At 53.1% G+C, this 25,444-nt stretch overlaps 8 protein-coding genes across 8 annotated transcripts; 4 read left to right on the forward strand and 4 right to left on the reverse strand.

The window, feature by feature from the left end:
• Positions 1–3: 3 nt before the first annotated feature.
• PHACADRAFT_101816 (uncharacterized protein) lies at positions 4–1,161 on the reverse strand (the record flags this gene model as incomplete). The annotated part of the gene is made up of 3 exons (XM_007399558.1): positions 4–186; positions 249–683; positions 739–1,161. Coding segments are annotated over 3 exons (1,041 nt in total), but the record flags the coding sequence as incomplete, so codon positions are not given.
• A 7,921-nt stretch (positions 1,162–9,082) lies between these two features.
• On the forward strand, positions 9,083–10,187 carry PHACADRAFT_262193 (uncharacterized protein). The gene has a single exon (XM_007399559.1). It carries the CDS (start codon positions 9,170–9,172, stop codon positions 10,169–10,171), a length of 1,002 nt encoding a protein of 333 aa, XP_007399621.1. The 5' UTR covers positions 9,083–9,169; the 3' UTR covers positions 10,172–10,187.
• Positions 10,188–11,475: 1,288 nt separating this feature from the next.
• PHACADRAFT_262198 (uncharacterized protein) lies at positions 11,476–13,389 on the forward strand. Its single transcript, XM_007399560.1, has one exon. The coding sequence runs from the start codon at positions 11,694–11,696 to the stop codon at positions 13,242–13,244; it is 1,551 nt and encodes a 516-aa protein (XP_007399622.1). The 5' UTR covers positions 11,476–11,693; the 3' UTR covers positions 13,245–13,389.
• Positions 13,390–14,473: 1,084 nt separating this feature from the next.
• On the forward strand, positions 14,474–15,964 carry PHACADRAFT_262199 (glycoside hydrolase family 61 protein). Its single transcript, XM_007399561.1, has 5 exons — positions 14,474–14,659; positions 14,715–14,884; positions 14,936–15,089; positions 15,141–15,370; positions 15,424–15,964. The coding sequence occupies exons 1-5, from the start codon at positions 14,527–14,529 to the stop codon at positions 15,808–15,810; spliced, it is 1,074 nt and encodes a 357-aa protein (XP_007399623.1). The 5' UTR covers positions 14,474–14,526; the 3' UTR covers positions 15,811–15,964.
• A 274-nt stretch (positions 15,965–16,238) lies between these two features.
• On the reverse strand, positions 16,239–18,197 carry PHACADRAFT_199332 (uncharacterized protein; the record flags this gene model as incomplete). Its single annotated transcript, XM_007399562.1, has 11 exons — positions 16,239–16,247; positions 16,308–16,445; positions 16,498–16,790; positions 16,845–16,899; positions 16,950–17,098; positions 17,151–17,368; positions 17,423–17,476; positions 17,531–17,654; positions 17,713–17,767; positions 17,817–17,891; positions 17,940–18,197. 11 exons carry the CDS (start codon positions 18,195–18,197, stop codon positions 16,239–16,241), a joined length of 1,428 nt encoding a protein of 475 aa, XP_007399624.1.
• A 1,414-nt stretch (positions 18,198–19,611) lies between these two features.
• Positions 19,612–21,636, reverse strand: PHACADRAFT_212446 (uncharacterized protein; the record flags this gene model as incomplete). The annotated part of the gene is made up of 10 exons (XM_007399563.1): positions 21,287–21,636; positions 21,164–21,238; positions 21,059–21,113; positions 20,881–21,004; positions 20,773–20,826; positions 20,500–20,717; positions 20,294–20,442; positions 20,185–20,239; positions 19,832–20,124; positions 19,612–19,779 (listed from the first exon to the last, which is right to left on the reverse strand). The coding sequence occupies exons 1-10, from the start codon at positions 21,542–21,544 to the stop codon at positions 19,612–19,614; spliced, it is 1,449 nt and encodes a 482-aa protein (XP_007399625.1). The 5' UTR covers positions 21,545–21,636.
• Positions 21,637–22,225: 589 nt separating this feature from the next.
• On the forward strand, positions 22,226–22,600 carry PHACADRAFT_187226 (uncharacterized protein; the record flags this gene model as incomplete). The annotated part of the gene is made up of 1 exon (XM_007399564.1): positions 22,226–22,600. The coding sequence occupies one exon, from the start codon at positions 22,226–22,228 to the stop codon at positions 22,598–22,600; it is 375 nt and encodes a 124-aa protein (XP_007399626.1).
• Positions 22,601–22,989: 389 nt separating this feature from the next.
• PHACADRAFT_262202 (uncharacterized protein) lies at positions 22,990–25,156 on the reverse strand. Its single transcript, XM_007399565.1, has 10 exons — positions 24,889–25,156; positions 24,766–24,840; positions 24,661–24,715; positions 24,473–24,596; positions 24,365–24,418; positions 24,093–24,310; positions 23,893–24,041; positions 23,787–23,841; positions 23,443–23,735; positions 22,990–23,390 (listed from the first exon to the last, which is right to left on the reverse strand). The coding sequence occupies exons 1-10, from the start codon at positions 25,147–25,149 to the stop codon at positions 23,223–23,225; spliced, it is 1,452 nt and encodes a 483-aa protein (XP_007399627.1). The 5' UTR covers positions 25,150–25,156; the 3' UTR covers positions 22,990–23,222.
• Between the last annotated feature and the right edge of the window lie 288 nt (positions 25,157–25,444).

A 25,444-nucleotide genomic window follows, 5' to 3' on the forward strand; every position in this document is an offset into this window, starting at 1 on the left:
TCATCAGGAGTATCGACGGCTGCTGAACAAAGACAACGCACCGAGGTACGGTATCTTGTCCGCCAGCAAGGTGGTCGACGTGATCAGGACGGCCAGGGCCTCCTGTATCTTGACGAACTCGTCTGGGCTGCCGGCGTACAGTCTGCGATCGTCGCGCAGCGCATTTGCGACTATCCCGTGGCAGATCTGGCATGTCAGGTCGTCAACATCGCGTGTGGGTCGCTGGAGGCGGTGTTGCTGCAACTCACCCCGAGTGTCGGCTCGAGCATCGCGTAGTCCTCCTCCTTCCAGCCCTTCGTCAGGCCGATGACCTCGATGGCGGTGCTCAGCGCCTTCTGGCGCGACTCGAGGTGGAAGAAGCTTGGCATGTTGTGCATCTCGATCTGCGCGCTGAGCGAGACGATGAGACAGGTCTTCAAGCAGAGCGTGTGCTGCTCGAGGTCTGGATAGAGGCTCGACTGGAGCATCTGCGGATAGAGCAGCGCGATGTGGCGCCAGGTGTCCTCTAGCATCTCCCAGTACTGTGTGTACCACTCGAGAGGGAGGGCCGTCTCTAGCCGCTCCGATGACTTGCTTGCGGCTGACGCTCGTATACGTGAGAGTCGCATCGCTTCCCGCAGCAACAATAAGCTCTTGCACCGCAGCGCGACGGCGGAGTGTGTGGCAAACCATGGTTGAGACAACTACACTTGAGGGTCAGCATTGGCAGACTACCAAGCAGAGATAACAAACGCGTACCACCAGCTGCTTCAGCTGCTTCTCATACTCATGATCCAGAAACGGTGTCCACCCGATAACCATGCTAGTCGCCTTGTCGACGTAGGTGAGTTGTCCCAAAGCGGTAAGATACTCCTTTGTGTCTTCCTCGGGCTCACCAACCATGAGTAGAGCGTCCAGGCTTGGCGTAGATGTTTGCAAGTCCTGTAATGACATTACATTGGAGGCCTTGATGAGATACTGCCGGCCAGTATCGAGCTGCCGCTTGAAAAGTAGATATTCTCCCAGGACGATGTAGATCGTGACCAATGTCGCTGGCTCGGGTGCATACTCTAGAGCGTTTAAGACTTTCAACATCTCGACGTCTTCAGAGACGACGAGGACATCCGTCTTGTGGTGTAGCTTCCATAGATAAATTCCAACTAGCTGAGAGAGGTGAATGATTGCTGGGTGGACCACTTGCCCTGAGAGGTCGCCGGCTAGGACTGCTTCTCGTTTCGATTCTCGGAGGTAGAAGCCCAGCTGGATGTGGTGAGATAGAAATAGTGCACGGCTAGACGACGAAGACGACGATCGTCAACACATCAGGAGGCATTGGCTGACGGTACAACGACTCACAGCTGATATGTGCTTTGACACACGAGTCCAAAGTGCTGAGAGCCTGAGCTATGATCGCTCACGTCGGAGAGGGAGGCCTGAGTGAAGGGAGAGGCAGTGTGCCACTGGGACGAGGATCCATCGCTAGAGCTTGAGTGGAGGGATCGGGTCGGCGATGCGGTGGCAAAGGGGTTTGGTCCTAAGAAACGACGTAAGAAGCGCGGCGACAATAATATAGATATGACGCACCAAACCCTGGAAGCGGTGGCGTCACGAGGTCGCGCAATGCCGACGGCACGTCGAGGACCGTTGGGCCATCGCTCCCATAGGTAGGCGGTTGCGACATGTGGCTCTTCCGTGATTTATAAAATGCAAGGCGCTCCTCCAACTTCTGAGTTCGCATCAATAGCGTGGTAGCAAAGTTCTGCTTAAGCTCGTCCTCATACTCGCAGTCAAGATGTTTTCCCGCTAGGTGACAAGTCTGACAGAAAGGTCGCTGTGCATCGCACTTCTGCATCGAGGTTGAGAGCATATCTTCGTAGGAAAGATAGCGGACCCACTTTCTTCTTGCGCCTGTCAACCCAGCTGTAAGAGATAAAAATCTACGGCGGCGATGTGCTGAACCAACTGACCTGCAGGGTAGACATGCCGCTCCCTTAGGGAGCAAGACAGCCTTGTGTTCGGTCTGCGGCGGCTTGGTGTAGGTGCACTCTATCGGCTTCCGAGCCCGCGAGCATGGACCGCAGACGGGGGCCTCGCCGTCGCAGCGCTACGAGTTGATCCGTCAGTCGATGCGTAAAATGTCAGTGCTCGGGACGCTTCCTGACCATTTTCCTCGATCTAGAGTTTCGATATTAGTACGTCATTGGACCGGAAGGGGCAAAGTGCTTGCCTGCAAGCTATGCAAGTTTGGTTCATTGTGCGTCTGAGTCGCTGGGGTAGTGACACAAGTTTCCGAGCTGTGAGGTCTGCAAATCGTTCGAAACAGCAGGTGCACAACGTATGGAACTATATAGCCCAAAGGTGGTGTCTGAAAGGAAGCGAGATGGTGTTGGGCTATTTGTTCTGGACCGTCGACCCACGTTCAAAGTCACGATGGTCCGGCGCCCAGATACGATCCAGGTCAATGGGCGAGCTGAGAATGGAAAATCTAGGGCGTATAAGATGTTAGACGTGTAACGCGCCGCTTGCGAACGGTTCTAATGGAGGCAGGAGCGGCCGGGCTGGAGTGCAAGTATGTTCTTACTGGCGCTACGAGAAGCGCGCAGCTTGTATTTGTCGAGCAAGGTTCACGTTGCGCTGGGTGGGTCTCGGCTTCACTCGATCCAGCGATTTTGGAAGACCGGCGGAGAATGGGGACGGCAGCTGAATAGCGTTCCAGGAGGACCGAGTCGGAAAGCGCTATGCGTGCGGTTAGCGCAGCGGTGCCTGTGATAAATGTAGACGACCTGCCGGTGTTCAATGAGAGAGCGGCACCGTTCCGGTTTACCAGGCGCATACCGGATGATGCTTTGCAGGGCGAGCTGGAGAGGGCTTGGACGACCGGCTGAGCGTCGAGACAACTGCGCTGCATCCGCGCCTCTGCCGTAGCCAATGAGGACGGCCGAGCTTGTCGGAAGACGCCCGGCATTCGGTCGTCCAGGAATTGCCCCCGAATGTGATTTCGATGCCTGTGAATTGATTTGACAATTGCGGGATGTTTCACAGCCTTTGGCTACCCATACAATGGCCTGCCCATCCCTCTACTCCATCGTCTTCACGAGCGCGTAGTATTCGTCAACCCCGCCGGCGTCCGGCGCGCTTCAAGTTTCCAATCCTCCTGAAGGCACGCGGATGTAATGTTCCTGGCTTTGTGGGGCCGTCAACGCCATCGTCCTACGCAGCGCCGGGCCAGTCCCATAGATAAGTTTCTACGATGGCAAGCCGCCTGCACGCCCGCCAAGTAGACGATCCGTCGTCATCATGACCGTTACCACAGCAAGTGCTGTGCTCGGTCCGAACGCCGCGGGGCATATCCAGATCACTCGAAGGACGAAACAATGCGTCGAGCAACTTGGTTCCCCGAGGCCCGCGTCTTCCTGACCTCGGTCGCTTGGTTACGCCACATCAGGAAAGCCTTGTTTTTCGGCGCATGTTTCGTCTCCACTGTGCCGTACCGCGAGCTTCGCTGGGCACTGCCAAACGGCGCCGCTCTCGGCTAAGGCAGGGGTCGCCAGGAACGGGCACTCTTACGTAAGTGCCATCACGTGATCGTGGGAGGCGCAAAATCTGAGGGATTTCGCTTGCCCGTACCAAGTTTAAGGTCGAGGGGAGGCTGAGAAATGTCTCAGCAGGCTGTAGTAGTGTATATATAACCTGGTTTTGATTCTACATTTGCCACTTCATTCAGAGAAGTCACTCGAGGCCAATTCCCAAGGGGCAGAAACTAAGTGCCAGTGGACAGGCGGGATTTTGCCCAACATGGAGCTTGTACGCATCAGCACTCTCGCGTGGCAGATCACGTGATTGAGGCGCTTGCGCAAAATTTGACCTCTCGCCAACACAAAATCTTGCCAATTTGGCTGGTTTGGCTGAAAAATGCGCCTTCCGCTGAGACCACTTTTTTCCTAATAACTCAATGGAGGCGCCATGTACAAAGATTCTGCTGAATAGGAATTATAGCCAGAACCTCTTCTGACATTTCCTACTGAGCAGTTTTACCAAAGGAGGGGTGCGCCTGTCGCCATTAAGGCCATCACTGTCGGCCGGCATCTGATTACATAAGGGGTGCCCGTTCCTGGTGACCTCTACCTTAGTGCCCGGGAGAAGAGGCAGCCTAGGATTTCACCCTGAACTGTGGCTTTTTGGCGCGGCGCAGCTTCGCAGAAAAGAACACCAGGCCCCTGCTCGTACAAGAGACACCATCGCCTCACGTGCCTGTCACTCTTTCATCTCGAATTTCCAGAAGATGAGATTGTTCACGGACTCTGAGCACACTCATTGACTGCCTTGCTTCAATATAAGAGAAGGCGCATAGCTGCTGCGCCACCGACATCTTGTTCGTAATATGACCATGCTGATCTTATCGTTGGAGTTGCCTGCCAGTGGCAGCCATGCCTTACCCGCCTTGCATGTGAGCCTACTTAGTATTGCATCACGGAGTCACATTTGGGCAGCAAAGTTGAACTTTGCCACCTCTCACCAAATCCTACTTCCGTGCTGCGTCAGATGCCAGGTTTTATAGCTGATAGAGGGGCCTGTGGCTGCCTGGATGGAGTGTAATTTGTCACGCTTGTTTGGAGTCTGCCCAATCCACCTTGTTCATCTTTGACCTACAACAAGAATGGAGCTGACAAAACATTCGATAGCACAAGATTGACTAGGTTCAAATGCACCTCGACTGCTCCTTTCACATGCACCACTGTCAAGCTTTCCATTCCAACTTGCGGGCCGGTCCGACATGGGCCTTTGCATTATAAACGCCTTTGAAGATGGAGTACAAATTCCGAAACTGCATTTATACAGTGGACAAAAAAGTGACTAAACAAACATACCTTCCGTGTTGGCTGGGAGCTCTTGTAAAAGGTATTGTAAGATTTGATGTTCGGTTTTCTTGTCGTGCAGCTCAGCACACGAAGATTTCTGCACAGATTTTGCAGCGGCAAATTGAATATCTAGGGATGCAAGGGTCGAATTTCTGCAATGCGTTGGGGCCGAAGTCTGCTCGCGGCTCATCGGTGAAGATGCAGTGAAGCGTGAATCAGCAGCCAGGTAAGCTTGTAAGCTCGAAGATTGATGCAAACAGTTTAGAAGTGTAATTCGGTAAGCAGAGCACAACAAAGCTGAACAATGTTATAATTTTAATTAGAGGCATCAGGGGCAGCATGAGAGTATATTGTACGCCTACTTGTGTGATCCACTAGTGCCACCAGCTGAGCCAAGCCAGTTCGAGTGTGAGTCCAGCAGGATAGACACTAATTTTGCTGTGCTTGAGTGTGAAATATGTAAAGCTGAGTTTGAAGCCTTGGAGCTGGAAGAATAAAGTACGAGAAACTGACCGGGTTTGACAAGCAGGTTGCAGTTGTGGCCCGTGGGAATGAAATACTTTTTCAATTGGCCTCCTACTGCACCACAATCATGAGCAAATGACTGAAATGGTAGTGATGGGATAATGGAAGCAGACTCACCCTTGCCAGCTCTCGAAATGCTCAAGGTGAGGCGAGTCAGACTTGCGGACTCACCAATTTTGCAATCTAGCAAAGAATGCCGGCATCAGTAGTTTCTCTAGGTACGGTACTCAGGTTTACTCGCCGAATGTGGCTAATCTCACCAGTGTGGTTACTTGATTTACCTCAACATCTCGTTTGGTCGTCGTAAATTCTTTCATATCTGTTTGGCATGAGGCTCTGAGGCCAGATTCTTGTGAGTGTATGCGGCAGCAGAACTAATGCGCAGTTAATTGATTAGGATCAGGCAGAACCTGCAACAAATGAAGATGCTGCGCACGTGAAGCTTGCAGGGTGTGCTTCTGTAAAACCAGCGCCCTTCAGGATGGCTCTTCTGTATCTTGACGTGTCGCTCTTGGTCATTGCTGACGCACATCGAGGGTGAACTGACAATGAAGTTGATGTCTCACACTCCATTCTACTAGGCCAGGTTATCTCTGGTCGTGAGCCTTGTGGAGGTTTTCTCACTGGTATCTTCACCCTGTTAATCATACAATGGGCATGAGGGAAACCTAACTCTATGGTGGCAATGACGTTTTTAGCATCGTAATTCGCAAGTCTGCCGAACGTTGGCAGCCAAGCCATGAGTTTGCTGTAGCAGGCGAGACAAGCATGTACAGCCCAAGAAGCTTGTACTTAGATGTCAAATGTTGCATCCACAGCGCATGCTGAAGCTGTAGGCTTCACTATGCGTGTACTTCACAAGGCCGGAGGAGGGAGTGGTTACGGCGTTCGGAAGGTGGCAGGTCCATCGATACATGTGGCACCCCTTCCAAGAGTTTCAGTTTGGCGGTACAGACACGTGAACTTAGTAATTTGCATGTCTGTACTGCCAAACTGAATCAGCTCCCCCTTCTACCTCCCATGCGTTGTTTGCATTGTCATTGCACTTGCCACTTGCTGAAGACTATAAGCGGTGTGTTCCCCTCTTATCCATTGAGGCTAATGTCAAGTAGATTAGGAGCACTCTTGCCTATAGAGCTCGTTTATGCCATCCTAATGCAATCGCTATCGTTACTAAGCCGGTCATCGAGCTCATACTCCTCGGAAAACTTATCTTCAGAAGTGAGAAGAACAAATATCAATTGTTTGCATTCTTCAGCGCGCATGACTTCCACTTGAAGAATGTACCCTCAAAGGCTGCATCCCCTTTCTGAATCTTGTCGAAGATAAATAAAAAACTTTTGGCATACTGTGGGGCTGCCAGTTGCTTCTGGGCTATCTGAGCAACTCCCTGCCCTATTTCAACTGGAGCATGGAAAGAACTCCAGTTGAAATGGTCAACATCATCTGAGACAATGGTCGTTGTGGCTTCCATTCTCTCTGCTTCCCAGAGTGCTGCCTGTGTCTGTAATACATCTGGCCTGCTTCACCTTGTTTTCAGATGCTATCAGTTCAGAATTTTAAAAACTATGTCAAATACCTACAGATCAGTTTGCTCCAGTTCCATAAGGCTGTCTTCCTGGACGAGAACTTGAATAGGACTGAATATGTTCCCCATCTACAGCCTCCCCTTTAGCGCCATCTGTGGGCCTATGACTGAGGCTTATCATTGGGAACGACATAGAGAAGTCAACATGGATTGAATTGACCGATATAATTTTTGCTGGCTAGCTCTATTGAGCAGTTAGAGGTGAGGTGCTCCCATAGCTTTGTATCATTTCATTAACCCAAGTACGGCATCATTTCCAGGTTAGATGCCAACTACGAATGTGATACTCCAAGTAGGTGTCTACTCGTCTGCATGCAGCCTGATACCCACCTATGACCGGAGTTCAAGAGTGAGCTCAAGGGTGTCACATGTACCGCCTGCATACATCAGCTACATCGTGCCCAGATGCCCAAACGTCAGCTACACCAAAAAATTTTGCCATTCGAGCAATCAGAGGCTGCGTTCACCAATATGAACACCATCGATCTTCCTGCACTATGGATCATGTACCAGACCAGAAAATTCAGTACAGCTGTGCCCCATGGCATCCTGGAAAGGCTCGTCTTGGTACAGCTCTGTGCGCTGTCAACAGAGAGTGCCATAAATGTCTACAACGCCCTGTCAAATCTTTTATGGCAGAAAATATTTTCTCTGCTCCTACTAACACCAACCAGGGTGGTGAGATTATCCTGCTCAGCATCGTCCAATGCACAGATGGCTATTACGCCGGTCGATAGACCTACTGTGGCACGATGGATCCAGTCGGTCACAGAGACCGAGTAGTAGGAAAGCAAATATTCCAATGAATAGTACAAGTAGAATAGGCAGTGTTGGAACTAGGAGGGTTTGAGTACGTTATTGAGGGAAGGTCGTGGGCTGAGTGATACATGGAATGTTGGACTGGGCTATCACCAGGAGCAGACTTGGTGGAGGCAGCTGAGAGGAAGTGCGACAAATATCAGGCGGATGCGGATATCTTGGATCACATGTTTCTTGGGTAGTCAGAGTATGTACTTTTATTTTCTCTAGACAGTTTTCTTCTCTGTGGGCAAAGCTGCCTACCAATCCTGAGCTTATGCCTAGTGATGTGCAGGCCCGGCTTGGGCTCAAAGCCCGGGCTTGGGCTTGTGGCGACGCCAAGCCGAGCTCTGAGCCCGGCCCAAGCCGAGCCCTGAGCCTGAGCCAAGCCTAAGCCCGGGCTTGCAAAGCTTAGGACAAGTATTTATATGCTACGAAAGTGAGCATATTTGTATGTGATAGGCTGCTATTGCATGTACCCACCGTACTGCAGCCTCCAGAGGGCATGCAATCGTGCTACAAGCCATGTTAGGACAAGGTTCGCGAAGGGGCACCTACGGCGAATGCCAGGTAGTGGCACACAATCGCGCCTAGCCACACTAGCAGGGACTGCCCAGTCTGGTAAGTCAACGTTTTGTCTTGTATGTGTATATAAAGTTGTTCTTACCATGTTTTGAACCCAGGGAACGGCAACACATTTGGTGCAACCCAAGCCTGGGCTTTCGGGCCGGGCTTGGGCTTGACTACGCTCCGAGCCCGGCCTTGAGCCCGCTGCCAGACTTGGCTCGGGTCAGGCTTTTTGGGCCGGGCTTGGCGGGCTCGCGGGCTTTGAGGCCCGACCCGCACATCACTACTTATGCCATGTGACCTGGCCATGTCGTCCATGTTGGTTGTCTAATTTCTCCGATATGCATGTGTGGCTTGACACTCTTCCAATTAGACATCTAGACCATTATATAATACTCGGCCTCTGTAATTTGGCTCTTGTCGTTGGGACGCGGCCGGAATGGCGAGAATCACCCGAAGGCTGCTGCGCACGACGCGCTCAGGGCGCCTAATTGATTACTTAATTCTGCTCGCGCTTGATGCGCCCTCTTTGATTTCCACCACCCACATCACTACCACCACCATCTCGTTTATGCAGCGCACTTTGTGTGGCACTTAAGCTTTAAGCATTCACAGATTGTGTTAGAACTGTCGCAGCGCGGTCGAGCATCGCCTTCGTAGCAGCTGGGACGCGGACGGCGAACGGTACGCGTGTCTCGGTCGAATATGTGATGCACGCGTCGCAATGGGACTTATTTACAATTAAGAGTTCCCTCGCGCGTATCCACACGTATCCATTCTGGCACATTGCCACGCACGGCCTTTCACGCCGTTTGCCACGCGCCTACCGCACTTTCATTTCGCGACAGCCGCCATGTCTACACCGCATGCCACATCAACGCGTCAGCAGCACCCCCTCATCGTGGGTCCGAAGGAAATCAGGTTGCGTGACCTGCCCGAGCATACGTCTGCCGCGCCAAAACGTTTGTCTGCGCCGTCTATCGCGCCGTCCAAGAAACACAAACCCACACCAACGCGTCAGCATCTCACCCCCATCGTGGGTCTGGAGGATATCAGGTTGTATGGCCCGTCCGAGTACACTTCTGCTACGCCGAAGCGTTTGTCTCCGCCGCCCATCGCGCCGTCCAAGGAACACAGACCCACACCGTTCGCCTCTTCGAAGCAAAGTGCAGGCACGACTACCGGGTCTAGCGTGCTGAAGGAGAGTCCGAAGAACAAACCTAATAATTACAGGGAGCTCCCCAACGAAGCTCTCCGTGCGCCATTCTTAGACGACAAGGACGCCGACGGGAACTTGATCGTCCGCCCATGCTCGACCAAAAAATGCAGCGGAATTGTGTTCATCGCCATGCGGTACAAACTATGCGACAAGTGTCGGAAGAGGTCCAGGGACAATGCTCGGCGGAGATATCTACAGGCTAAGGAGAAGGCGAGAATGTCATCTCCGTCCAAGGTGGAGGACGATCTCCCCGTACAAGACGCCAGCGCGCTCACAGTGGAAGAGCGCTTCGGGAATTTCATGCGGCAGCTGCGTACCTTGGGAAAGCTCAAGACCGCCATCCTCGGCAAGCGAAAGGCTACGGATGACTCGGACTCTCCTGCAGGTGGTTCAGCGAGCGTCAAGAAAGCGCACCTCGATATTCCGGAGTACCGCACTGAGGGCGATCTGTTTGGCGCCTTCGCCAAGGCCGTAGCTGCCGCGCGTCTCAGCGAGACTCCGGGTAGGTTCGCCATGCTGGTCGACTTTCGAGGTTGCTACTGCGTGGTCCGGGATCTCGACGACCTAGATGCTAAGGGCCGTATCGAGAAGGTCGTGGACGTGGCCATAAAGAAAGCTCGTCTTCCTATCAGGTGAGGGTTACCCGCGCCGCGGGGACGTTTAAGGGCCTTCAACTGACTCCTTCTCCCTTCACAGGATGGATCTATCAGCGAACCGTAGGAATCTCACAGATATGGACGGTACGGGCGTTGAATTGCGCTACAAGTGCGCTTGCCGAGCTGGCGGTTTGCGATGCGGCGGTGTCATTCGTGCAATGATCGAGAACGTAGAGGCAGGCGTCACCCCTGGCGAACGAATCAGTCTGTGCATAGAGCACAGCACCTCACAGTGATGGCTGCTTTGTTAACTCTCCCGGACATTGCTTTTTGCATCGCTGTTTTTGTACCGGTATCACACACCTCACAAGTTTCGTGCTCACTGATTTGGTAGAGTATACGATTAGGATTAGTGCTATTGTACACACAGTCTTCTAGTGCTTATGACATGTACTCATTATCAACAAAGGATGCGGATAGGGCACATCTCATCGTGGGTCCTGGACCGCGGGCCTCAACAATCCGGTTCGAGACGCGCGAGCTAAGTCACCACGGGCGCTTTCTCCCAGAAAGGAACCCTTCGCCGCAGCCGCGCTCCCGCGTTCCGCCGTCCTCAGACGGACGAGGTCAGGTCAGTCTCAGCTGAACAAAGAAATTCGAGAGATGCTCTGACCTTCACGAGAGCAGTCACGCTGTTGATCCCACGCGTTCACCGAAGTTTTGGCGGCCATCGGGCAGCCGTAAAGATTCTAATTGCAAACTCAAAATTTTAGCTGAAGCTTTGGCCGTCGTCTTCATTCTGAGACCAAGGTCCAAACCCATGTAGAAAAGGATCAGAATTTTTCTGTGTCAACTCTCATTTCTCAACGATGTGGACCGCCAGCGCGCCGAATGCACTCACCTGTAGTCTCCGATCCTGCGCCCGACGACATAGCCTCTCGACGGGCCTTTCTACATGGTTATTGGGCAAACGGTCAGCATCCAGAGGCAAAGGATTGACCAGTTCCGTAGAGGCACCCCGGCGACGTTTGTGCTTATGGGCGGGCTCACAGGGCCAAACAGCCAAATTTGGTACTGCGGCCACAACACTGCGAGTGGCAGACTCCGCTCTCCGGCGTTGATTATCATCTCACTCACAAGCAAGGGTCGCTGACTCCATTCCAAACATAAAAGGCTCGCTCATCGCCTCAACTCTTTCCCAGCTTGAATAGTAACCCTTTCTGCACTCCTCGCGTCAAGCCACTTTCTATACCCACTTAGCGCTTTTCATCGCCTTCCCTGCCACAATCTGTGCATAGTACGTCTCATTCACATATCCACTACTCAGCTGTCTCAAGTTCACTTTAAATAGGAGATATACGGCCATTATGGAGCAAATTTTCCAATTAGAACGGATGGCAGATCCAAAGTTTGAGATGCCACATCCGGGCGCAGTCCCTATGGAAGTCCGGGCGGCGCTGCCACCGGGAATGTGGAACATAGACCTCGTTCTTCGACAGTATCTTGCGGCCCATAAGGAGCCTACAGTCCATGACGTCGATCAAGAGCTCGAATCACTGCGCATGGCGTTCACCCGGATTCACGTCGACGCCCTCAAGGACATCAAACAGCAGATGAAACCCCGGGAGGGGCCGAGTTTCAAGTACGAGATGCAGGGCAGTCTTCTCAGGCACAAGATCCTTGCGTGGCGCGTGTTCCCAATCAACGATCTGCCGACGGAGATCCTGACCATGGTCTTTCGCAACGTGCGCCGAACAGACCCTCAGCTAGGATGTCTGTGGGCCATGCGCATCACCTGGGTTTGCAGGCAATGGAGATACATCGCTATGGCGGATCCGGTGCTCTGGGGAACCATCATCTTCGACGATCCTTACCCGTGGGCGCGCTCATTCAGGTATTTCGAGCGAGCCGGTGCTGGCGACGTTGCCTTCCGGCTGGCAGACAGGAAGCAGAAGGACGACCAGGGTAACGACATTGCTCCGAAGATCACGGCCGAGCAGATGCAAGAGTTCTTGGCAAAGATTTATCCAAAATATCATCAGATTCGTGCCTCTATCTTTGTTTTGGACACTTGGCCAGCCGCGGCGGAGGTTCTGAAGTTCTTCTCTCATCCTAACACACGCAGCCCTCGGGTCCTCGAATGCTTCGAGGTGCATCGTCCTTCTACAGTGATCGCCGGCGAACCCTGGCTTACACCAGGATTCCGCTCGCCCTGCATTCTGCAGCCTGTGACGCTGTTCTGCGGCGACGCCCCCAAGTTGCGGAGCATCTGTCTCAACGGAATCAATGTCCGCTGGGCCGGCATTCCTTGCACAAACCTACGTACCCTGGATCTCCGCCGCATACCACAAGCGCTCTGCCCTTCCAGTGCCGACTTCCTTGACATGCTGCGTGCGACCAACAACATCAGGCGACTCAACCTCGACATCGCGGGACCCGTCATGGTCGACACGGCCCCGTGCATCCGCCACCCGGTCCACCTCACGAGGCTGAAGGAGCTCTTTCTCGGAGGCGCGACCCCTACGTGGATGCAGTGGGCTATGACGCACTTCGTCGCGCCCCAGCTCGCCGTCCTAGCCATCGCCAGGTGCGACCTCGTCGCGGACGCGCCGCTGTGCACGTTCCTGGCCGGCCGGTTCCCGCGGCTCGAGTCGCTCGCGCTCTTCGCGATCCGGTACGCCACGACCATCAGGACGCCGCTCCTTAAGTGGCTCGCGTCCCTGCCCAGGCTCAGAGTGGTCAAGTTCTCGCACATGCCGCGCGAGATCATGCTCGGCTGGCTCTTCGAGGACGCGCGCTTGTTCCACCCCGAGCAGACCCATCGCGGCGCGCAGCAGCAGGCCGCGCTGACCCAGGACTCGCCGATCTTCGCTCCGAACCTCACTTCGCTTTACCCCGACATGCAGGCCGTGCGAGATGTCATCGAGTTCGTAAAGAAGCGCAAGGAGCTTGGCGCGTCACTCGAGCGAGTGCACATCCCGGCCCTATACAGGAGCACACCCGAAGAGGAGGCGGAGCTTCGCGAGCTTGGCGTGGAGGTTGTTCGAGGTATGGTTCCTACCAAGGAAGAGCAGGATATAGAAACCCGATGGGAAATGCAGTTCGGTAGGTGAGCCGGATGCCTGTAGCTATCAGTAATGGATCGGACTCGCTTGAAGCTCACTCAGCCTAATCGCTGCGGTTCGTTATGCTTCCAATAGTCGTGAAGATTAATAGTATTGTATACGTACGTACGCTACAATACGACCATGCATTCATTCCCATTCGTGCCGATGGAAGACGATGGATTGATATCAGATCGTATGCTGGGAGTCGCCTTTCCTGCTTCAGGTAATATTGTCTCCGCCCTCGGTGTCGTTCTGGTTCAATTGGGTGTGGATTCACAAAGCATCGCCATCGAGGACACCATGATGGCAAGAAGGACTGCATCAAAAGTTTGCTACAGCTGTGGCGAAGACATCGTCACCTCAAACCGGCGAAGGCGAATGAACCCTTTCGCAAAACATGTGCATACTGCATTGCCAGACATATGAATGCCCGCTTAGACAAGCAACAGAAGGGCAGTAATCGGTCGACATCTAGGCAAGGCAGGGCCTCCAGTGCCGAAGGCACCAGGGCACGAAAGAACCGACAAACGTTGATCAGGTGCACAAAGCCCGTGATTCATTTGACCTTCCTCTATCACCTTATAGTGCATGCCCTGCGACTATTGAACCAGCGTGCAGACCCAAAAATAAGACCCGAATGCACAGATGCCGCGTTTTCGCGTTGGATAGGCCAGTCCTGCCAGGCCCGCCGCATGGGGGACCAGGCTGATGGCAGCCGCGGGGAGGCTGCAAGGAAAAGGGCACAGCGGGCTGTACAAGGAATTAAACATCTCTCCTGCACCATGTGCCGGTAATTTCAGGAAAAACATGCGCTAGACATACATGCGAGCGAGATAACTCCCGGCGCACGAGGAGTGGCTTCAAGTCTTCAACATGGTGCTTCTCACCATTGTGTCACAACTTGCTGCAAATTTTGTTTTATGCTACGCCCGACTCCTACCATTGTTAGTATATTGGCCCTTTGTGCGACAATACATACACGATAATTGACGTGTGCAAGCAGACACTGGTTGTGGCCGAAAACAACGTGCTGCTCGCAGGGCGCTTATCACTCATGTTCCTGGGATGAGCCGCCGCGAAGTTGACGAAGTCTATGTTGTGCCTCGAGGCTGCTGGTCCGCAACAGCATGGACAAGGTTTGCGATCTGGCTACAAAAAATGAGCGCAGTATCAGCATCGCGTATATATACTATCTGCCGCAGCCGACGGAGAACATCATCAGCCTCTCCACATCTCCCACACCCACCAGCGAGCTCTTGACGAGCCTCGATAACTATTCTCACTCAGAATGATGTCCTTCATTACTCTCTGCGTTGCTTTCGTATTTAGTCTGCTGCCTTTTGTCGCTGCTCACGGATACGTGAGCGGCATCGGCATTGACGGCCAGTGGTATTCTGGTAACGCGCCAGGACAGAACCAAGGTATGCTCAGCGTTGGCGGCACTCTGAACCGATCAGACCGACACGGAATCTGCAGGACCGAGTCCAATTCGCATGGTTGCCAACAACGGGCCTGTCAAGGGCGCGACCAACCCAGACATTGTGTGCGGCCTCAGCGCTCAGAACGCTCAACTTGTCGTTCCCGCGAACTCTGGAAGCCTGCTCTCTGTCCAGTGGTCTGGCGGCAGCGGAGGCAGCGCAGAGCACGTCAGCAAATTTCTGTTATTTTATTGAATGCACTGTCTTATGCTTCTCTAGTGGCCTCACGAGGTCGGACCTGTGATGACTTACATGGCCCCCTGCGGGTCGACGCCCTGCAATCAGTTCAATGGCACTGGAGCCGGCTGGTTCAAGATTAACCAGGCTGGCTTGGAGTCCGATGGGAGCACATGGTACCAGGGAACAATTGCGAGTGAGTGTTTTTATTGACCTCACTAACCATTTGGTTCTTACTGTTCCCAAGGCACGGGTGACACCTTCGACCTAAATCTCCCAGAGAATCTCTCCCCGGGAGGTTACCTCATCCGGAATGAGCTCATCTCGCTGCAGAACGGTATCTCGGTCGGAGGAGCTGAGTTTTACCCCTCGTGCTTCCAGGTTATGATCGGGGGCAATGGCAACGGCTCTCCCAGCCCCGCCGTGTCCTTCCCCGGTGCCTACTCTGACACCGACCCGGGTATCTACGTCCCTGGCGTGAGCATGCTACATCTCCTTTGTAATGCATCCATTACTGACAAGCGTCGTAGATCTACAACGGCCCTCAGGCTCTCGCGAACTACACCTTCCCCGGCGGCCCCGTCGCGAACCTCGCCGCCACGAGCATGACACTGGCGTCCCCCTACACCGGCCCCACCGTCTTCCCGTCTGCCGCTCCTGCCTCAGACTCTGCCCCGGTGAACAGCGGCCAGCCCACCGCGTCCGCTCCCGCCGCTTCCGGCGCGTCTGGGGGCCCCGCGGCAGCCACATCAGCCGACGACGGCGCGCCACCGGCTTCTGCTACGGGAGCCGCGGCCGCTCCGACGCAGTCTGGCAACTCGTGCTCGCTCAAGGCAAGGGAGCGTGGCACCATCAACCAGAGGCGGCACTTCAGGCGGTCCGCGCACCGTGCGGCTGGCCATGCAGAGTCGTACTGAGCGTACAATGCCCCTCCGGGTCGTCCTCACAGCCTATTCATTATCGGTGTGTACTGGGTCCTCGCTGGATGAGGTCCAGTCACTGTCACCGTATCAATGTATCAATCAAACACTCCTGTATCGGTTATGTAAATATAAATATCTTTATTTCAGCAACCTGTTGATGTGAGGATATGCACCCCAAAGGAGAACTGAATTGTTCAACAGCGCGAGACAGGCAGGAGCCGGCGATTCCACTCGCAGTTGATCGTTTTGGTGGACTGACACAGCGGGCCTCATAACCTAGCCGTCGTCACAGCAGAATCGAGTGGGACACGAAGACGCAAGTCGAACATGGGCTGAACAGAATTCCACCGCTAGGGTATCCTCTGACGTGGACTAAGGTACATCGGAGATATTGAATTACATCACCCTTCGTGGCGTTAAATCTAATCATGCTGAAAAAACCATAGAAGTGAACAAGACACATCTACAGCATGTCAAAGATTTGAACTGACCTGTTGTGGGACTGCAATGATCTTCCCCCGTTCGCCCGGCGGGCCCTTGTACAGACTAATCGCCTTCCAGCCGCAGTTCGCCAGCAGCTCGCAGAAGTGCGGCAGGGTACGTTCGACCCCGCCGTGAGTGTTCATCATCTGCAGCAATTTGTAAATTTTAAACATGCTCGCAGCTGCTAAGGATACTCACCACGATATCAATGTAATACGTGAACATAGATGCCTGGCCAGCGTTGGGCAAGAGTGGAGGCGGGTAAGCTTTAGTCGCGGACGAGACGCTGACGCCTGGTACCGTCAGCGACGAGCCCTCGCAGGCGTACTCCATGACGTTCTCATGGATGACAAGCTTGGTATCGGGACCTGCCGAGTCACGGAGGTGACGGAGGATGGTGGTACAGCGGCTGTCAGACCAGTCGTGAAGGACATTCTTCAGGTAGTACACTGCTGGAGAGCGGATGGGTTGTGGTTCGTAGAAATTGTGAACTTAGTGATCAAACGCGTGAGCACGAGTTATGACAGCAGTTGGTTGGAACGCACCGTGGTATTGCACGCGACCCGAAGAGATAGCCTCAGGGAAGCGCTCAGCCCAGTACTGCATTGTATACGTGAGTGTTGTACAGACAGTGAAACAGCTGCCGTTACCTTTTCAGCATTGGGCTGTGTGGCTTCAGTGTCTTGGATGACAAAATTCAGGTGTGGACACTTCTTAGCAAGCGTCAGAGTCTGCGAGCCAACACCACCACCGACGTCGACGACCAATGACTTCTCTGGCAGCGTCTGCCAGTCGAATCCTATGCAGAATCAGATTTAAGTAGAGAAGACACTAAAGTCGAGAAAAGTTACCTTCAAAAACCTCCCAAGGCACGCCCAACTTAGCGAGGCCTGCCATGGCCATGTTGAAACGGCGGTGGATGTGCGCATTTTCCGGCTGCTTGAGCCACTCGAACACCGTCAGCTCAGTCTTGTAGGCGCGATTGAACGCAGTCTTGCCTGTGGCTGCTGACGACGGGTCGAGAAGTGTCTCAGGCATGTAGGCTGCAGCCTTAATCGAGTAGTCCGACCTGCAAAATACACATCAAGGCGGGTGTGCTGGCAGCATAACAAAACCAGCTTACAATTGCTCTACCAGAGCCGGCATTCCCGAAGTACCGTCGTGTTTCGCTACTGGGCTATCCCGCAGATGGGTTACCGGGTATGCATGCATGTATTTATGCAGTACGTACTCTTCCAGGATCTCTGAAACTGGCTTTCCGGTGTCTAAGATAGACGAGGTCCTGTTGTGCGCGAAGACATCTGGAGCGACCTCCTTGAAAATGTGGTTGGTTGCCAATAATCGCAGAATCCGGGCTATCATGGCATGGAGTCAGTACTGATAGTGTACCGGTCATCATAGATAAAGACTAACCAAGCTTGTTAGGATCCATGTTAGTTGGCTTCGCAATCTGTGAGATATGCAGCCCCTGCAAAACATGAGCATCAAGCGGTCGGCCATGAATACCTCGAGTGTACCTTTGGGCCAGCTTCTCTGATGACTTCTGCGGCATGTGCACGGACTACAGCGCGTAAGCAAGCAGACGTTTGATACTGCGAGACTGTGAGCAATCAGTGGGCTGACATTCTCGAGATCCATACCTGTAGTGAGGTAAGGAAAGTTGATGTGGTTGTCGGGCAGGCCGCTGCAATAAGTTGGCTAGCGGCGGAGACGAGAATATTACACAGGGCCAAGACGTCAGGCGAGTTGCGCGGGGCCTCACTTTCGACGCTGTACGAGTCGTCTAGAGACGGGAAAGTCTGGCCACGGCTAGCCATCGTCTCGTCGAGCTTGTCGACGGTGGAATGAAGGATGTCCATCAGAGCACGGAGTCCGCCTATGCCCGTGTTGGATGCCATGGGGGGAGGAGCTGGGCAGAAAGTGTGCTTCTACAGAGATTGCATGTTGCAGTTTATATGCGACCGGGGGATGTCATGTTCATGTTGTCGTGGACGCTTGGGCGCATGCAAAACGTGAACTACGAGACGCTTCGTCTGTGATAATCCGGCTAACTGAATGATAGATCTGAAACCGCATTTCAGCGCCGGTTTCAACACGATTTGCACTACGGGCGCTCACTTCTCTGTTTCTTACCAGTGTTAGGGCGCCTCTGTGGATTGTGTGGCCATTACAATATATCATCATCCGTTCGTCCTCGGAGCCATCATTCCATAACTCACACTACAGGCATAAGCTGACTTCAGATCACCTGAAATGTCCCGGTCAAGCCATCAGAACTGTTTCACTTTCGGGGACTTAACCGTAGCTTTCTGGTACCTACAAATGATAGATTTGCTACCACTTTCGTAGCCGTTTGCGATGCAAGAAAATGATAAATTTCGTGTAGCCTGAAATGAACCTGAAATGACTCACTATGGTTACATTTCAGTACGGCAAAGAGTTGATGTTTCAGGGGACTTTGTGGCACATTTCAGGACATCCGAAAGAACATATGTAGAAATCATTTCTGCCTCATGTTTGCAATGAGGAAAGGTCCGGGCGAGGAAAGCTTTTGATGGTCCTGAAATTGCCATTTACAGCAGATTTATAGTACATTTCTGGGATATTTCTGTCTTATCTCAAGTAAAAATCTTCTAGCTTATAAAATAGTTTCAAAAGTCATCATAAATGGCAATTTCAGGACCATCAAAAGCTTTCCTCACCTGGACCTTTCCTCATTGCAAACATGAGGCAGAAATGATTTCTACATATGTTCTTTCAGATGTCCTGAAATGTGCCACAAAGTCCCTTGAAACATCAACTCTTTGCCGTACTGAAATGTAACCATAGTGAGTCATTTCAGGTTCATTTCAGGCTACACGAAATTTATCATTTTCTTGCATCGCAAACGGCTACGAAAGTGGTAGCAAATCTATCATTTGTAGGTACCAGAAAGCTACAGTTAAGTCCCCGAAAGTGAAACAGTTCTGATGGCTTGACCGGGACATTTCAGGTGACCTGAAATCAACTCATGCCCTAGTGTCAAGACCAAGACTTTGCGCGACGCGGATCCCGCGTTCCAGCCAGTCCGACGTCGACTTCTGTGCGGGGATGTGTCATTTATTCTCAAAGCTTAACCTAAATCAACTCATAAGGATGTGGGAAAGTAGGGTGCCTCTGGTGAGTCTAAGTGTACAACGAGAGATGCTCCTCGGGTAGGGATTCGTGTAGCGGAGATCGGAAGCACATACAAGATGGTTCTTCGTACGTGGCTGCTCATCGAGTACCGAGGGGTGTCATGGGGACTACCACGCAGAAGTGAACATATCATCCCTACAGCATGCCAGAGACCTGAACGCCGACCCGTTGCGGAATGGCAATGATCTTCCCCCGTCCGCCCGGCGGGCCCTTGTACAGGCTGACAGCCTTCCAGCCGCTGTCTGCCAGCAGCTCGCAGAAGTGTGGTAAGGTGCGTTCGACCCCGCCATGAGTGTTCATCATCTGCGGCAATTTGTGAATCTCAAAAATACTCGCAGTCGCTAGGGATACTCACCACAAAATCAACGTAGTACGTGAACATAGACGCTTGACCAGCGTTGGGCAGGAGCGGAGGCAGGTGAGCTTCAGTCTCAGACGAGATGCTGACGCCAGGGCCCGTCAGCGATGAGTCCCCGCAGACGTACTCCATGATGTTCTCCTGGATAACAAGCTTAGTCTCGGGACCGGCCGAGTCGCGGAGGTGACGGAGAATGGCGGTGCAATGATTGTCAGACCAGTCATGGAGGACATTCTTCAGATAGTACACTGCCGGAGAGCTGATAGGTTGCGGTTCGAAGAAGTTGTGAACTAAGTAATAAAACGCATGAGCAGGGCCTGTGCAGCTGGCAGCAGTTAGTTGGAACATACCTTGGTATTGCACACGACCCGAAAAAATAGCCTCAGGGAAACGGGTCGCCCAGTACTGCATTTATCATATGCATGAGCGTTGTATGGTAAGTGAGATAGCTGCGATTACCTTCTCCGCGTTGGGCTGTGTGGCCTCGGTATCCTGAATGACAAAATTCAAAAGTGGAAATTTCTTAGCAAGCGTCAGAGTCTGCGAGCCGACTCCACCACCGATGTCGACGACCAGCGACTTCTCTGGCAGCATCCGCCAGTCGAATCCTACCGCAGAATCAGCTTGAGAAGATAAGGCACGTGACTAAAGCCAAAAAGAGTTACCTTCAAGCGCCTCCCAAGGCACGCTCATCTTAGCAATGCCCTCCATGGCCATGTTGAAACGGCGGTGGATGTACGCGTTCTCTGGCTGCCTGAGCCACTCGAACGATGACAGCTCAGTCTTGTAGGCGCGATTGAACGCAGTCTTGCCTGTGGCCGCTGACGATGGGTCGAGAAGGGTCTCAGGCATGTAGGCTGCAGCCTTCATCGAGTAGTCCGACCTGCAAAACACAACCTCAATGTGGGCGTGCTAGCATCATGGCAAAACTAGCTTACAACTGTTCGAAAAGTGCTGGCATTCCCGAAGTACCGTCGTGTTTCGCCTCCGGGCTGCTCTACAGGTGAGTTACCAGGCATACATGCATGCATTCCGGGAGTACGTACTCCTCCAAGATTTCTGAGAGTGACTTTCCAGTGTCTAAGACGGACGAGATCCTGGTGTGTGCGAAGACATCTGGAGCGACCTCCTTGAAAATGTGGTTGGTTGCCAATAATCGCAGGGTCCGGGCTGTCACATGGTGTCAACACCAGAAGCGTACCCGTCATATAAGCAGGAACTAACCCAGCTTGCTGGGATCCATGTTAGTTGGCTTCGCAATCTGTGAGATATGCAGTCCCTGCAAGACATGAGCGTCAAGTGGTCGATTAAGGAATACCTTAAGTGTACCTTTGGGCCAGCTTCTCTGATGACTTCTGCGGCATGTGCACGGATTACAGCGCGTAAGCAAGCGGACGTTTGGTACTGCTAGACTGTGAGTAACCAACTGGCTGACACTCTGGAAGGCTATACCTGTAAGGAGGTAAGGAGGGACGATGTCGGTGTCGGGCGGGCCGCTGCAATAAGTTGGCCAGCTGCAGAGACGAGAACGTCGCACAGGGCCAAGACGTCAGGCGAGCTGCGCGGAGCCTCGCTTTCGATACTGTACAGATCATCTAGAGATGGGTAAGTCTGGCCACGGCTAGCCATCGTCTCGTCGAGCTTGTCGACGGTGGACTGAAGGATGTCCACCAGGGCACGAAGTTCGCTTACACCTGTGTTGGATACCATGGGGGAGGAGTCGGGCAGAAAGTATGTTCTCTGCAGAGAGTTCGCGTCGCAATTTATATGGGACCCAAGAAGCTGTGTTCATGTGGACGCTTGGGCGCATGCAAATCGTGAACAACAAGACGTGGAGCATTCTGTCCGTGATGACAATTCTTGAAAACAGATTGTCCGGCTGAACGGCGCATCCGAGACGGACGGCATTTCAGTGCTTCAGCGCCGGTCGACTCTCGATATGATAAGCCTTGAGAATGATACATCCTCGGAATCAAGTCACGCAAAGTTCAAGAGAACCCATGAAAAGCTTAGGCTCCGAGAACGAACGGATGACGGTATATTGTAATGGCTACATAATATCGCGGAGGCGTCCTAACTTACACTGGTGAACTTGAAAGTTAGAGAAGTTCCGATCCCCTCCAGAATCGGACATTGAGGATTCTAGGCGCCAGCCACTCAAAGACTAATCGCTTTAGACAATCCTCAGCTGGCACCGGTACGAAGGCCAAGCGGCCACAGTTTACGTCGCGGCGCTGAAGGCGCGCCATCGATCATATATTCGCTCGTGGCGGCAAGCGGCCGCCGTGAGTCGCCCGAATTTCGCAGGCCAGACTGAGGTTTATTCAAGTGTATGAGTGCCAAAATATACTGGGGAGAGCCCTCATGCATAAATACACACTACAGCACAGGATGCCTCGCAAGTACTACAACACGACAAGCAACGGCGGAACGACTTTAGGCGCGAACTCGGAGGAGGTTTTCGGGGTCTTGATCCGAACACTTCCGGGCGTCTACGTTTTGCGTATCCCGGAGCGATCTAAGGATAGCTTCTCTCGAGGAGCACCAGCTAGTCTCGCGGCGACATCTCAAAATCCGCTCACCGAGCTCCTTGTCGACGTGCAGATGAATGCACGTCTACGCGAGTACAAGGGCCGAAAGCACATGACGGACCGCGTGCTGAACCATTACAAGGACTGTGGTTGGATGTCCTGTTCAAACTACGGTAATTTCTCATTTAGCTCCCTCCTCATCTGCAGCAGCTCGAATGGCGCTTCTTTGGGATGAGGAAGATTCCATTGCTACTCCGCAGTCGCGCAGCCCATCTGTCCACCAAAGAGAGGGCTGTAGGACGGCGAAACTAAGCGACTGTCAATGTCATGCCTCTGACTCCTCGATGTGCCTCTAAGCTCCTGGCTCTTGGCGACAAGAGCGATATTATGGCTCTGGATCGTGACCTCGAGCACATTGAGAAAGGTGCCGCCACCGAATGTGACAAAGATAAGGACAAGGTACTGAGACTCCGCTGAGACAAATGTGGACGAGGAATGAAATGGCGCGGCCGGCCTCTTTCCTCGTGGCGGCACCGACAGGCAGTCCAACCGTTCGTTCACGGAGCAGAGTCAGAAGGAACATGCTAATTTGCTACGCTCCAGTTGTAACCTTCAAGACTTGTGTAATAATTCACTTTCATATCATTTCTCCCCGGAGGGGATCGGTACTTAGGGTGGAGCCAAAACCTAAATCAACTCGCAAGGGTGTGGGAAGGTAAGGCGCGTGTCTGAGTGTAAAACGGGAGATGCTCAGTGGGTAGGGTTTTGCGAAATGAAGAATCGGAAGCGTGTAGCGCGTACAAGGCGGTTCTTCGTACGTGGATGGGGACTACCACGCAGAAGTGAACATACCATCCCTACAGCATGCCAGAGACCTGAACGCCGACCCGTTGCGGAATGGCAATGATCTTCCCCCGTCCGCCCGGTGGGCCCTTGTACAGGCTGATCGCCTTCCAGCCGCTGTCTGCCAGCAGCTCGCAGAAGTGTGGCAAGGTGCGTTCGACCCCGCCGTGAGTGTTCATCATCTGCGGCAATTTGTGAATCTCGAACACACTCACAGCTGTTAAGGATGCTTACCACAAAGTCAATGTAATATGTGAACATAGACGCTTGGCCAGCGTTGGGCAGGAGCGGAGACGGGTGAGCTTTAGTCGCCGACGAGACGCTGATGCCGGGGTTCGTCAACGGTGAGTCCTCGCAGACGTACTCCATGACGTTCTCCTGGATAACAAGCTTGGTGTTGGGACCGGCCGAGTCACGGAGGTGACGGAGAATGGAGATGCAATGATTGTCAGACCAGTCATGGAGGACATTCTTCAGGAAGTACATTGCCGGAGAGCTGATAGGCTGCGGTTCGAAGAAGTTGTGGACTGTGATCGAATGCGTGAGCGGGACTGTGGCAGTAGTTAGTTAGAGCATACCTTGGTATTGCACACGTCCCGAAGAGATAGCCTCAGGGAAACGCGCCGCCCAGTACTGCAATCACATGCATGAGCGTTGTGCAGATAGCAAGATAGTTGTCGTCACCTTCTCGGCATTAGGCTGTGTGGCCTCGGTATCCTGGGTGACGAAATTCAGGTGCGAAAACTTCTTGGCAAGTGTAAGAGTCTGCGAGCCAACTCCGCCACCGACGTCGACGACCAGCGACTTCTCTGGCAACGTCTGCCAGTCGAATCCTACCGCAGAATCAGCTTGAAAAATCCGGTACTAAAGCCGGATTGAATAACCTTCAAAAACCTCCCAAGGTACGCTCATCTTAGCAGTGCCCTCCATGGCCATGTTGAAACGGCGGTGGATGTACGCGTTCTCTGGCTGCTTGAGCCACTCGAATGATGATAGCTCAGTCTTGTAGGCGCGGTTGAACGCAGTTTTCCCTGTAATCGCTGACGCCGGGTCGAGAAGGGTCTCAGGCATGTAGGCTGCAGCCTTCATCGAGTAGTCCGACCTGCAAAAAACACATGAAGGCAGGCGTGCTAGCAGCATGGCAAAAATGGCTTACAGCTGTTCGAACAGAGCCGGCATTCCCGAAGTACCGTCGTGTTTCGCTTCCGGGCTGCCCCGCCGGTGAGTTACCAGGCATACATGCATGCATTCCGGGAGTACGTACTCCTCCAAGATTTCTGAGAGTGACTTTCCAGTGTCTAAGATGGACGAGATCCTGGTGTGTGCGAAGACATCTGGAGCGACCTCCTTGAAAATGTGGTTGGTTGCCAATAATCGCAGAACCCGGGCTATTATAACATGGAATCAGCACTAGTACTAGTGGCGTGCCAGTCATCATAGACAGGAACTAACCAAGCTTATTGGGTTCTACGTTGGTCGGCTTTGCAATCTGTGAGATATGCAGTCCCTGCAAAACATGAGCATCGAGCGGTCGGCCATGGAATACCTCGTATGTACCTTGGGCCCAGCCTCTTTAAGGATCTCTGGAACATGTGCACGGATTACAGCGCGTAAGCAAGCAGACGTTTGGAACTGTGGGTCTATGAGCAATCAACAGGCTAGCAATCCGGATATCCAAACCTGTAGTGCGGTAAGGAGGGACGATGTCGGTGTCGGACGGGCCGCTGCAATAAGTTGACCAGCTGCAGAGACGAGAATATCACACAGGGCCAAGACGTCAGGCGAGCTGCGCGGGGCCTCGCTTTCGACGCTGTACGGATCATCTAGAGACGGGTAAGCCTGGCCACGGCTGGCCATCGTCTCGTCGAGCTTGTCGACAGTGGACTGAAGGATATCCACGAGAGTACGGAGTTCGGTCATGCCTGTGCTGGGTTGAACCATGGGGGAGGAAGTAGGCGGAAAGTGCGCTCTCTACGAAAGATTCATGTTGCAATTTATATGCGACCCAATAAGTCGGGGGATGTTGTGTTCATGTCGTGGACGCTTGAGCGTGTGAACCGTGAATCATGAGTGTCAAAACAGACGTCGGGCACCTCGTCTGTGGTGACAATTCCCGAGAACAGATTATCCGGCTGAACGACGCATCCGAGGCGGACGACATTTCAACACCGGTTTCAATACGATAAGCCTTGGGAACATGCTCTTTAGTCTCTATGACGGGAGTGAGATGCCAATA

The sequence above is a fragment of the Phanerochaete carnosa genome (genome assembly GCF_000300595.1).
Source record: "Phanerochaete carnosa HHB-10118-sp unplaced genomic scaffold PHACAscaffold_9, whole genome shotgun sequence".
Classification (NCBI taxonomy): Eukaryota; Fungi; Basidiomycota; class Agaricomycetes; order Polyporales; family Phanerochaetaceae; genus Phanerochaete; species Phanerochaete carnosa.